The sequence below is a fragment of the Eurytemora carolleeae genome, unplaced genomic scaffold, assembly GCF_000591075.1.
Source record: "Eurytemora carolleeae unplaced genomic scaffold, Eaff_2.0 scaffold6, whole genome shotgun sequence".
In the NCBI taxonomy this organism is placed as follows: domain Eukaryota; kingdom Metazoa; phylum Arthropoda; class Copepoda; order Calanoida; family Temoridae; genus Eurytemora; species Eurytemora carolleeae.
Window position 1 is genome coordinate 808081 of NW_019396148.1, and position 13410 is coordinate 821490.

The 13410-nt window shown below is 32.3% G+C and overlaps 1 protein-coding gene across 1 annotated transcript; it reads left to right on the forward strand.

Annotated features, from left to right (window-relative positions):
* Positions 1–546: 546 nt before the first annotated feature.
* On the forward strand, positions 547–9322 carry LOC111696473 (mucin-19). The gene is made up of 8 exons (XM_023466081.1): positions 547–1169; positions 1222–1259; positions 2617–2674; positions 3878–3965; positions 4722–5254; positions 6613–6691; positions 8048–8091; positions 9227–9322. The coding sequence occupies exons 1-7, from the start codon at positions 550–552 to the stop codon at positions 8084–8086; spliced, it is 1455 nt and encodes a 484-aa protein (XP_023321849.1). The 5' UTR covers positions 547–549; the 3' UTR covers positions 8087–8091; positions 9227–9322.
* Positions 9323–13410: the final 4088 nt, after the last annotated feature.

Sequence of the window (13410 nt, forward strand, 5' to 3'; positions counted from 1 at the left end):
GTATTGAACATTACAGATGTTTAATCTGTAGTGTGGTTGAATCATTATTGCAATTGTTTCTGTACATCTTTATAATTATTTTGATTTTCCCTTTAAAAGTGGACTCACTCAACTTAGAACATTTCCGTGGTTCTCCCGAGTTCCTCAATCAAAATTTGAGACAAATCGGTCAAGACGTTCATAAGCTGTGTTCGGACATCAAATCAAATAAACAGAGATTACAATTTTATATATATATTAAATAGATTACATATTGTATATATACAGATATATGCTTCTTAAAAAAAATGGAAACCTAAATTATTATTTTCTAATGCATGTTATACAAATCAGAGCTGTTTAACGATAATAATTATTTATGACGTGAATATTTTTGTTCGCAGTCTTTTGACAGAAATTTTCTCTTTATCGAGAAGTTTAACAAGTTTATTAAACATTGTGCCAAAATAATAGTGTTTTATGAAATGAACTTGATCATAAACTGAGAATAAATGTTAAAGTACATAATAGTTTTTAAAAAATAAACTTATTATAATTTTCAGACTAAAAATGCGGCGTATTTTGCGCCTAGGTTTTTGTATTCTTCTTTGTACTTGCACCACCTCTGGTAATAGTAATACCAATGCAGAAACTGCTGAGCCGAGACTCATAGATAATCCTGAATTCAACAGCAGATCTGACATGAATCTGGGACCTGCATATATATGGAGCAATAGTTCGGAAGCAAATTCCTCCCTTGCTAGCAGTAACTCAGATATTGCTGATGCTCCAGCAGCAATTAACAGTTCTAACATTGCTTTAGACAAATCAGATACAAACACCTCCACTAACAATAATGATCTTGCTCCAAACAGGAGATCTTATGTCTCTCAAAATCAACCAGATGCGTCTGCAAATTACACAAGTGAAAATGGAACAGATGAAGCTGCAAACATTAACTCTGAAATCCAGCCAGATCAAACAGTAAATACAAACAGTTCGAACCCCTATGCAAATCAACTTTCGGATAGTGAAAACGTTGGTACTAATGCATATGATAAAAACAGCACCGAAGTTAATTCAGATGCCGATGATATTGATAGAAATGATCATGTGGACAGTTCTGAGATGAGTACAGACACTATTGTCACACCTGAACAAATGCCCAAGCCTGTGCTAGCCAAAACAAGGTACATGATATAAAAAGAAGTTGCCCCTTAATTTGAATTTCTACTTTTTTAGTTTTACTTTAGAGGATGTTATCCGCCAAGAAAATGAAGGTAAGCTTAATGGCGTAAATAATTAAAGGGACTGTTAAAGCGTACTTTCAAGTTTCCCTCCCTGCAAATATGGCAATGCCCGATTCACAACGGTACCCTTTAAACCTTTATCTGATCAAAACTGTTGATCTTGCCTTTTTTTTATAGAGCTAAATCTGTCTCATTCTAAAAATTCATTAACATTTTCTTACAGTAGAAATGCGCAGCGCAGGTCACTTTTGTAGAGAAACCACATTGAAAATAATTAGTTTTCAAAATCATTAACATTAAAATCTAATTCTTATTTGATCAGACAAAACTTTTAAGTATATCGTTGTAAATCGGACATTCCCATCTTTGCATGGAAGGTGACTTAAAATTACGCGTACAGTCCCTTTAAAATCATTACAGATTTCTAAAATGTTTTCTTTTTAATCAAAAGATTTTAATTTCTTTTGCATTCAAATATAGATTAGGTCTTTGCTTTTAACTAAAAATAATATTTCTTGAATAACGTTTGCAACAACCTCCCCCCCCCCCATTATTCATTTTTGTAAAATTTTGTTTGTCAGCAAAATATTTTATTGAAAGCATGAGCGGATACTTGGATGTATACAGGGGATAACCACCTCCAAATTTTCTCTCAATCTTCCGTATAGCTCCCACGAGGGAGGGAACCCCCGGACGCCATGAGCCTCCTCTATGCAGACACGAGCCTCCCAGAGTTGCTAGGCAGCCCAAGGCTTTGTCTGCAGAGTGGAGGCTCGGTCTGCCTTGCGAATCTGGGAGGCTCGATGTCTGCATAGCAGAGGCTCATGACGTCCGGGGGTTCCCTCCCTAATCCCAACTTAGAATTGGCCAATTTTCCATGGGTGAGTCATTGTTTCATGGCTCACAAATATAGATGTCCGCTTCTGATTGTATGAAGACATTGTTTTCTCTTAACATTAACTCCTGCACCGTTTTTTCCTTGATATTCTATCCCTTAAAGGGACCGCTAGCGTAATTTCAAGTGATCCTCAATACAAAGACGACAATGGCCGATTAACATCGTAACACATGAAAGGTTTGTCTGATCAAAGATAAATTAGAAATCAATGTTTAAAATTAATAAAAAAATGATTATTTTCAATTGTGGTTTCTCGATACAGAAATGACTTGCGCATTTCCACTGCAGGAAAAAATAAATGAATTAAAAACTTTTAAACCTAGAAAAACTGCAATATCTGATTTTTGATGAGCAGAACATTTCAAGGGTGCCGTTGTGAATCGATCGGGCATTGCCATCTTTGCAAAGAGGGTCACATGAAATTACGCGCTTACAGTCCCTTTAAAAATCAACGTTTGAAATTTAAAATCACAAAGGATGATATTTCAGAGGAGAAAGAACTTGCTCGAAAAGTATTTGAAGATATTGTAGAAAAAGGCGAAACTAGGGAAAATACTAAATTTAGATTGTTTAAAATTGAATATATCTTCAAGAAAAAACTAAATATTGAAACTATACAGATTCCTTCCCGATCGAGATTTACGCAATTTTAATCAAACCATCTGCCATTTTTTGTATTGTGTACGATTCACAACGATACCCTTTTAACTCTTCGAAAGATATTGTCTTATTTCTTTCTTGAAAAGTGCAAACGCCTTAAAATATCTGACAATTCCTAAAATAATCAATTTTCTAGTAGAAAAAAGATATTTCTTTTATACACTTGAAAAAACAAAGATTCATATAGGGAACCTTTGTGTTTCGGACACACTGCTGTATATATAAGATTCATTTGAAATTGCGAAATCAGTTCCTTAATATCGACATCAGTTCCTTAATATCGACATCAGTTCCTCAATATCGACATCAGTTCCTTAATTTCGACATCAGTTTCTTAATATCGACATCAGTTCCTTAATATCGACATCGATTCCTTTATTTCGACATCAGTTCCTTAATATCGACATCGATTCCTTTATTTCGACATCAGTTTCTTAATATCGACATCAGTTCTTTAATTTCGACATCAGTTTCTTAATATCGACATCAGTTCCTTAATATCGACATCGATTCCTTTATTTCGACATCAGTTTCTGAACTTCGACATCAGCTCCTTAATATCGAAATCAGTTCCTTAATATCGAATGAGTTCCTTAATATCGACATCAGTTCCTTAATTGCGACATCAGTTTCTTAATATGGACATCAGTTCCTTAATATCGACATTAGTTCCTTAATATCGACATCAGTTCCTTAATATCGACGTCAGTTCCTTAATTTCGACATCAGTTCATTAATTTCGACATCAATTCCTTTATTTCGACATCAGTTTCTTAACTTCGACATCAGCTCCTTAATATCAACATCAGTTCCTTAAAATCAACATCAGTTCATTAAATTCGACATCAGTTTCTTAATATCTACATCATATATAAGATTCATTTGAAATTTCGATATCAGTTCCTTAATATCGACATCAGCTCCTTAATTTCGACATCAGTTCATTAACTTCGACATCAGTTCCTTAATATAGACCTTAGACCTTAGTTCCATCATTCGACATCAGTTCCTTAATTTTGACATTAGTTCCTTTATTTCGAGATCAGTTCCTTAATTAAAGTTTCTAATAATATTTTCCTGTTGCAATCAGTGTTCCCTCGGATAAGTTCTATCAAGCTCTGATGGAAGTTGCTTTAAAAGAACAGCAGAAAAGTTTCAATATAAAGGATAAACTAATGGTAACTTTTATCCATAGATTCATAGATAACCTAAGTAGGACAAACTAATGACAACTTTTATTCATAGGTAACATAGTTAGACAAACAAATGGTAACTTTCAGATAACATAGAAAACAAAAAAGGACAAACTATTTGTACCATTTATCTATAGATGCATAGATAACAAAGTTAGGACAAACTAATAGAAAATTTTAACCATAGATTCATAGATAACATTGTAGTTAGGAGAAGCTACTGGTAAATTTTATTTATAGATTCATAGATTACATAGTTAGGACAAACTATAAATGGTAACTTTTATCCATAGAAACATAGATAACATTGTTAGGACAAACTATTGTTATTTTTTATCCATAGATTCAAAGATATTATAGTTAGGACAAACTAATGGTATCTTTTATCTATAGATTCATAGATAACATAGTTAGGACAAATCACTGGTAACTTTTATCCATAGATTAAAAGATAATATAGTTAGGACAAACTACTGATAACTTTTATCTATAAATTCATAGATAACATATTTAGGACAAACTACTGGTAATTTTTATCCGTAGATTCATAGAGAATAGTTAAAAGAAACATATGATAACTTTCATTCATAGATTCATAGATAAAATAGTTAGGACAAACTTTGAAATCATAGATACATAGATTACATAGTTAGTACAAAATACTGATAACTTTAATCCACAAATTCATACACAACCACGTAAGGACAAAATTCAAAATTGAATGATTCTTAATTGTTAAAGGATTTATTTGCGGAAGAAGAAAGTGGCACAAAAACAGCTACTCTAGAAACAGGCACAACTGGTGAAGAAACTGACACAACTACTGTAGAACCTGGCACAAGTGTTGTAGAAACTGGCACAACCGCTAGAGAATATGGCACAACTGGTGTAGAAACTGGCACAACTGCTGGAGAATATGGTACAAGTGCTGTAGAACCTAGCACAAGTGCGGTTGAACCTAATACAAGTGTTGGAGAAACTGGCACAACCGCTGGAGAATATGGCACAAGTGCTGTAGAACCTAGCACAAGTGTAGTAGAGACTGGCACAACTGCTGGAGAATATGACACAACCGCTGGAGAGTCTGGCACAACAGCTGTAGTATATGGCACAGCCACTGTAGAACCTGGCCCAATTGCTGCAACTTATGGCGTTACCACTGGAGAAAATGGCATAACTGGGGGAGATTATGGCATTATTGCGACAATATCTGGCACAATGACTGAACAAACGGACAAAAACAATGAAAATGAAATCAATGAGGAGCATGCCAGGTATTTTTTCTTTACACAGGGATTCCACCGGAAGCAAAGTTCGAAAATTTTGCCTGGAATTTTTGCACGGAAATTAATTTTTCGGAAGCAAGCGCAAACGTTCAGCGCCGAAATACTGCGTACATCATCACTATATATACTATAACCTCCTTGGTATAGTGCCCATTAAGCCGATTTTTTATACTTTATTACAGAGTTACACAAAAGCAAGACGTTATAAGACAACTGCTTGCATGAATTATGTTATGAACTGTTTTACTTTATGAACATTTTTAGATTTTATTTTACTTAAATGTAACAAAGCAAAGTTGTAAACATTTTGCATTTTATAATTACTGGCGTTGCCCGTGCTTATCAGACTTTAATTTGTGTGGACCTCAAAACATATTAGAACTTTTTCTGGAACCGAATTGAATAAGTTTGAGCTAGGTCACTAAACTTTTTACCGTCGATTCAAACACTTATCTGTAGTTCTGAACTTAAACCGTTCTCTCTTTGCCGCAATAATTTCACCAAATACAGATTTTCCTCATCTATATATAAATTTGGCTTGTCTGTTTGTCTGTTTGGGTGTCTGTCTGTTTGTATCCAATAAACGTCAAAACAGCTGAACCGATCAGGCCCAAATTTTTTGTGGGACATCCAGGGACCCCAGGGAAGGTTTATGAATGATTGAAATTTCAAAAATTTTTCACAATTTAAATATCTATATATAAATTTGGCTTGTCTGTTTGTCTGTCTGTCTGTTTGTATCCAATAAACGTCAAAACGGCTGAACCGATCGGGCCCAAATTTTTGTGGGACATCTAGGGACTCCAGGGAAGGTTTAAGAATGATTGAAATTTTAAAAATTTGTGTTTTAGAGGTTTTTAATTTTGTAAAAAAATTTTAATTTTTGAAAATCCGCAAATTTTTTTTTTTAAATCCGCAAAACTTTTTTCATCTTTGTTTTGAAATGTAAACAAAAAGAACATGTTCACAATTTAAATAGAAGATGGGCGTGAAGCGCCCTAAAACCCTAGAAAGAAGGGCGCGAAGCGCCTTGAATTTCTAGTTTAGTTAAAAACCTAATACAGAGTTACCCACAAAAGATGAGACAAATAACGATTTGAGGGTTTAATTTGGTGTATCGCCTTGAATTTTGTCTTCTTTTGGTAAAATATATTAGTTGGAAAAATAAAAATCCTGTAACGTGGTTGCAGGGCCTCATGAATATATTAGAATAATAAATAAATTCTGTATACAGCCGTCTCTGAAGTCTTATCCTTGTGAGTAACCCTAGTGATATGAATTGGATGATTATAAAAGTCGTCTTCTTCTGATTTTTTCAATTGATGAATTAAAGGGTACATTTGTAGGGTAACCCACCCTATGCCAGACCCTAATACAGTAGCAGAGTGGGAAACTATCCAGGATGAAAACATTTACAATATTCAGGTAACTATACAGCGGGACCTGTAAACCAGTGAATAGGAAGACGACATTAAAGCAATAATTAAGTGTATTTAATGTTGTAACAAAGCAAATAGTTTTACTAGTAACTTATTGTATCACTTGACAAATTGAATAAGTCTGTTTATATGGCACAGGTCATGTTCATTGTACTATTCAAAGTCATGGCTGGAGACTGGAGTCTATAAGTCGTCTTCCTATTCCAGAGTTTTCGGGCTCTCTCTGTAAGGACCTGTTAAACGGTGGAAAAGGAGGATGACAGTAACAAAAACTTAAGTTATGATTTTAAAAAGTTCAATAACATGCAATAAAGCAGTAGTACAATGCCATTTCCCTAATAATTTGATTTCCAGGCCACTGGTAAATTAATTGCTTTATAACAACATCAAAAACTCAAAAACACTAATTAAACGTTCTTCTCCTATTCCAAAGTTTCAGAGGGTTCAAAAAAGATTAGTCTTACATTTTTTAGATCAAGCGGAATCCAAAGTCGTCTTTGTAATGTTATGTAATATTAAAAATGCAGCAACATATTTTGTTTTTTTAATTTAATAATATATATCTATAAATGTTTGATTGTCAAGATACAAAAAATTATAAAAATTACAAATTACAAAATTTTTAGTAAATATTCTAAACAAAAAATCTAATAAAGACGACTTTTCTTCCGCCTTTTTCTGGTTATAACATATTCCTTACGTATTTCTTTATTCAAATTTGTTTTATCTTTTTGACTATTATAGATAATTAGGCGTAATTTCAAGTGACCCTGCATTTAAAGAGGGGTACGCTTCATTCACAACAGTACCGCCTCTTTTTACCTTTGTCTGATCATTGATGACAGAGTAATCCGTGTATTTATCTTTAAAATGAGGTTTGAATTTCGTTCTCGAAAATCCTTAATATTCTATGTCCAAAGCTGTTCAAAAAAATTTGAAAGAATTTTTCTTCTGCAACCAAGGGTACTATTGTGAATCTGAAACACCACTATGCAATAGAAGGTCACTTGAAAATACGCTTACAGTACCTTACAGTTCCTTACAGTTCCTTACAAATCCGCCAAATTTCAAAAATGTTGTTCAATGTTCATGTTAGAAAAATTTCTTGAATTTTTGTGGACTTTTTTTTAATAATTGACAAATCATAAATAAAAAACATAATAACAATTTGTTATTGAATATATGTACATTGTTTACAATGTACATACGTCGGATGGTATCAGGATCTATTTTGTATACAATATACTTAAATGCCACAGATTTGTAAATTTTTGTATAAATTAATAGTTTTAAATAAAATCTGCAGTTTTAAATCAAAATAAATATTTATAAAATGATTAAGGCCGGAAAAGAGAGTACCAGAGGTAACGATGGATTGTAGAAAAGGTTTGTTACATTTTTTTACCACATCTTAAAATATTAAATGTCGAAACTTGAAATTGGAAAAAAATTGATATTGATAATAACTATTTAGAACATTTTATTTTTGTTCGCAGTGCTATAAAGTTTTGGACAGACATATTTTCTTTATAACAAAGGTTCAAGCTCGGGACAAAATATAATCTAAAAAGAAAGAACCTTCGAGATAAAGAGAAAATGTGAGTCCAAAAACTTTATAAACTTCGTGTTATTTTAATTCACTTTTCTCTAACTGTTAATTTTGTATTTTAATGAAGCTGAGGTCGGATTTTTTTTATATTTAAACTACGGGAGGTATGCCGATTTGAACTATAGGATAAGTCCTGCGAACATGAAAGTTTCGAGACGACTTTAAGGTGGTCTTTGACTTTTAAAAAAGGCATTATTTCGTAAAAAAGAAATAAAGTTTGAATTATTAATTAGTACTGATATTTCTAAAATAAAGCTTGCTTTTTTGACCTTATTCCTTGAAATATGAAAAAGAAAACTCGAAAAATTGTTTTTATTTTTGTTAAATTTCCCAGAAAAGAACTTTATCTATTTGTGTCAGGTTCAACTGCTTATTTGCTAGTCATAAGATCCGACCTTACGCTTTGCAAACTTTAAACTTTTGCATCATGTTTTAAAAAGAGCGAAGGCCTTATTAATAATATTATTCATATATGCCACTCTTTTTCAGGGGCGGATACAGGATTTAAGTGAGGGGGGGGGGGGCAAGATTTTTTTAGGAAAATTTTTTTTGACTTAAAAGACTCAAAAAAAGTCAAAATTAATGACTAAAGACTAAAAAATTAGATTTTTAACTTTTCACACATTATAGTTTATTAAGACAGATATTTTTCCTGTTTTGCACTAGGGTTTCTTTCCCTTAAGCATGCTATTGAGAAGCTATTCTGAAAATAGGAACAAAAAATTCCAAATTCAGGGGGGGCTACGACCCTCCCTGAACCTGTCAGGGGGGGCGAATGTCCCCCCGCCCTCCCCTGTATCCGCCCCTGCTCTTTTTCATCTTTCTTTTCTATTCAGAGCCAAAGTATGTATCCATAATTTTTAATATTTGTATTTAAAGACTATTTATAAATAAATTATCTTTAAATTTTAGGTTGAGTTAATGAAATTCGTACTGGAAGAAATATTGTTATATTTTAAAACAATTATGAAGTTTTATTTACGCAAATAAATGATCATTACATAAATACTGGAGGTCAAATACACTAATACTTGAGGTCAAATACATAAATACTTGAGGTCAAATACATAAATACTTGAGTTCAAATACATAAATACTTGAGTTCAAATACATAAACACTTTAGGTCAAATACATAAATACTTGAAGTCAAATACAGAAATACTTGAGGTCAAATACATAAGTACTTTAGGTCAAATACATAAATTCTTGAGGTCAAATACACAAATACTTGAGGTCAAATACATAAATACTTGAGGTCAAATACATAAATACTTGAGGTCAAATACACAAATACTTGAGGTCAACTACACTATAAATACTTGAGGTCTAATACACTACAATATTCGAGGTCAACTACACTGATACTTGAGGTCATATACATAAATACTTGAGGTCAAATACATAATTTACTTTATTTTAACGTGAAACAAATCTCACCAAACGAAACATGTAAAAATATGTTTGATGCGGGTTTAACAAAGCGTCTTTGCAACGCAAGGAAACGTAGCTTGAAGTGACTTTTCTATTCATATAGAATGGCATGTCTGATTCACACAGACACTCTGTAAACCGTAAATCATCAATGACTAAGTCATCATTGATTTTCCGACAGACAGTTGAGTGAATGAAAACTCAAGTTTTCCGGCACTTAATTTCAAGCTAGAAAAATAAGAATACCTCCATCATCCTGGATCAGACAAATATATAAAGGGTGACGTAGAGAATGGGACATGCCTTTCTATTAGTGGCACTTCTTATTTTTTTTTTTACTTTTGTAGCAGTGGTGAAAAGGGTTTTACTTTATTTTAAAACCAAACTATAAAGATTTAGTTTAATGAGCCGTCTTTACTTTACGATCGTTAAGTGAATATGGGGGGTTGAAAAAGGGGTTGNCACATGTATTTTAACCCCACATGCGAAAGATAGATTAAAGAATGTGCTGAAGAACCAATGGGTTGGAAATATTGTAAAATTGACAGAGAGAAACTATATAAACATTCCTCTGTGTATAACTATAATGCCTGTACACCCTTCACAGTTCATGAAAATATTTCTATTGTTTCAATACATATATATAGGTTAAACTAGTGTGTTCTAAATAATTGATATAAATGTTTTATTTGGTTTTATTTTTAAACAGAACAATCTTTTAAGATGTATCAAAATCATAATTTTAAAGAAACCGTTCTAAAATGTAAACTTTTTAAAATTTTTTTGTACACTTTTAATTTAAACAGTTACATACGATAAAAACATGTAATGAACAATTATAGTACCCTGAAACATGTGTAGATTTTTAGGGGCGCTTTCTAGTAACATTTTTTTCAGAATTTTTGGTTAGCATTGATTGATTTCAATATTTGTTAAAAAAACGACAGTTTTTAGTAAAATTTTTTCTTGCAATTAAGTTTTGATCAAAAACAATACGTTTTCTAAGTTTTGTGTGTAATGTCCAGGGGGAAGGGAAAATGCTAAGATGTTTTGAATCTATGAATCTTTGTTATTTTAACTTCCCTTGATCACTTCGTGACATATCCTGCACAATGCACAGTTTGACATTAGGTAGAACATTGTGCACACAAATATCTGATTAATATACAGGGTGTCCCATATCATATTAGATCGTCCATCAGTCAAAATTACGATTTTCGGGACTAATCTGAAAATTTAAGATGAAGGAATTGTTTTGAAAAATTGAATAAGGCTATTATGTATTATGGGTTTATTTTGACGTTAAAACTTGGAGATAATCGTATATGATATGGGACGCTCTGTACCTGGACAGACAATTAAAAAGAGTAAAATCGTAAAATCAAACTCCCGAGTTTCATTTTAAGGTCTAGACATTTGTAAATCTATAGATTTTAAAGAATTAGAAAATGAAAAATAATACAAGATTAACGTTTAAAATACTATTTCAAACTAGAAAACAAATATTTACAATTCATGTAACCCGGGTTCCGATACAAGGTTTTATGAGTCATGATTATGACGATACTCTGATTACTATACAGATATATTTCTACAAATAGCAAATAAATTAAACTATATCAAAACGGGTTATTATCAGCACTTTTCTTTAGTAAAAGTTACATCTATAAACCTGAATACAGTGATAACCGGAATACTCTGGAATATTAAGACGACCTTGAGAATCAAGTTTTAACTTTGAAAAGTTCAATAACTATGAAACACAGCAATTGTGCAGTGTAAATAGACCCGTTACACAAAAAAGTGATGTTAGAAGTGTGAAGTAAAACTATTTGCTTTGTAAAAATCAAATACACTAAGTATTGCTATAATGTCGTCTTCATACTAAATTGTTTTTTTTTAAACTGTATTTTTGCCACAAACTTAAATTTTCTAATACCTATATCGTTGCAACCTGTTACCTGGTCGTGTAAATGATATTTTAAGCTTATACTATTTGAATCTAACAGAATTAATAGTTTGAAATATTAAAGGTCTATGCGTATTGCGTATATGATATTAAAATCAGAGTTCCTATACGAGTGAAACCAAGACGGAGAGGAATTTTTAGCTGAGAAGAAAATAAATTATTGTAAATCTGGTCTGAAAACATTTTGTAAATATGCGCACGCACGCTTGGGAGGGGGGGGGGGTCGGGTTCTCTGGCACCGAGGAGTGGGTTGGGGAGGGTATTTTATTTTCCCCCTTAAGAAATGTTAAATATCAAAGTCACAGCTTGCTGAAACAATGATAGAATTGTTAAATCTGCGTGTACCGTGGCTTACAATTTAATATTTTTCTAAAGAATTTTAAATTTAGAATCTGAATTTATGATTTCCATATTACTCCTGTGATGGTCGGTTTTCAACGTGTTTAATGACCTGAAAACCTCATTAAAGGTTATTAAAGCAAGATGAGATTTTTCCAATTTAAAGACAGATTTGAAACAAGAAATCAAACAGATATATTCTTAGGCAATATGTTCTGTATTTTTATTTAATTGTTGGTTGTTTTTATCGGACAATGAGGAAGTCGTCAAACGAGTTCTTGTTGAAGATTTAATGGTTTTCAAAAGTACACATAAGCTTTAATTTTTTTAATTATTAGAACGATAAAAAAATGTGTCGATATCAAAATAATCAAAAATTTTGCCAGAAAGCCGATATTTTTGTACATTTTGTGGATTTTATAAAAATTTTAGTCGATTAAAGATTTAATTAAAATGGCTCAGTAACATTATGCCTAGTTCCCGAATGCCTAGTTTGTGAATGCCTAGTTCACTATGCCTAGTTTCCGAATGCCTAGTTCATGAATGCCTAGTTCACTATGCCTAGTTCATGAATGACTAGACAACATTATGCCTAGATTTTCTGAATACCTAGATAACATTATGCCTAGATTTTTGAATGCCTAGATAACATAATGCCTATAGAGAACACAATGCCTAGATTCATGAATGCCTGAATAACAGTATGCCTAGATAACATAAGAGTACATTGAATGCCTAGACAATGTATTTCAAAGAGAAATAAAAATATTAAAGAGAGAAAAAAACATACAATCCGGTAACATTTTTACAAAAATTCTCCAAATGTCTGGCATATTCAGGAGCTGTTCATCAAGCAGGATGCTGAGGTCAGAAGAGCCTACTTATCTAATGCTGTTGGTCAGGACATGACAACCAACACTGGAAGAAAACAGAGGTCCCTGGATGCAAGATAAAGATTAAAGTTTGTTGTTGATGCTTTTGACAGCATGCCAAGAGCAGGTTATATTTCTACTTTGGCCCATGATAGGCAAAAATTTGACCAATAAAATATGTAATAAATCATGTAAACATATCAGTATCATTTATCTATTGCTTGACAATGTCTATAGGCATTCAATTCAGTCTAATGTTATCTAGGCATAATGTTTGTTAGGCATTCAGAAATATAGGCATAAAGTTATATAGGCATTCATGAATCTAGGCATGGTGTTATCTAGGCATAATGTTATCTAGGCATTCGGAAACTAGGCATAATGTTCCTGAGCCATTTATAAATAATACTAATAATTTTTATTTATTACTTTATTATTTTAAAACTAACAGCACACATGTATTTTAACCCCACGAAATTTACTA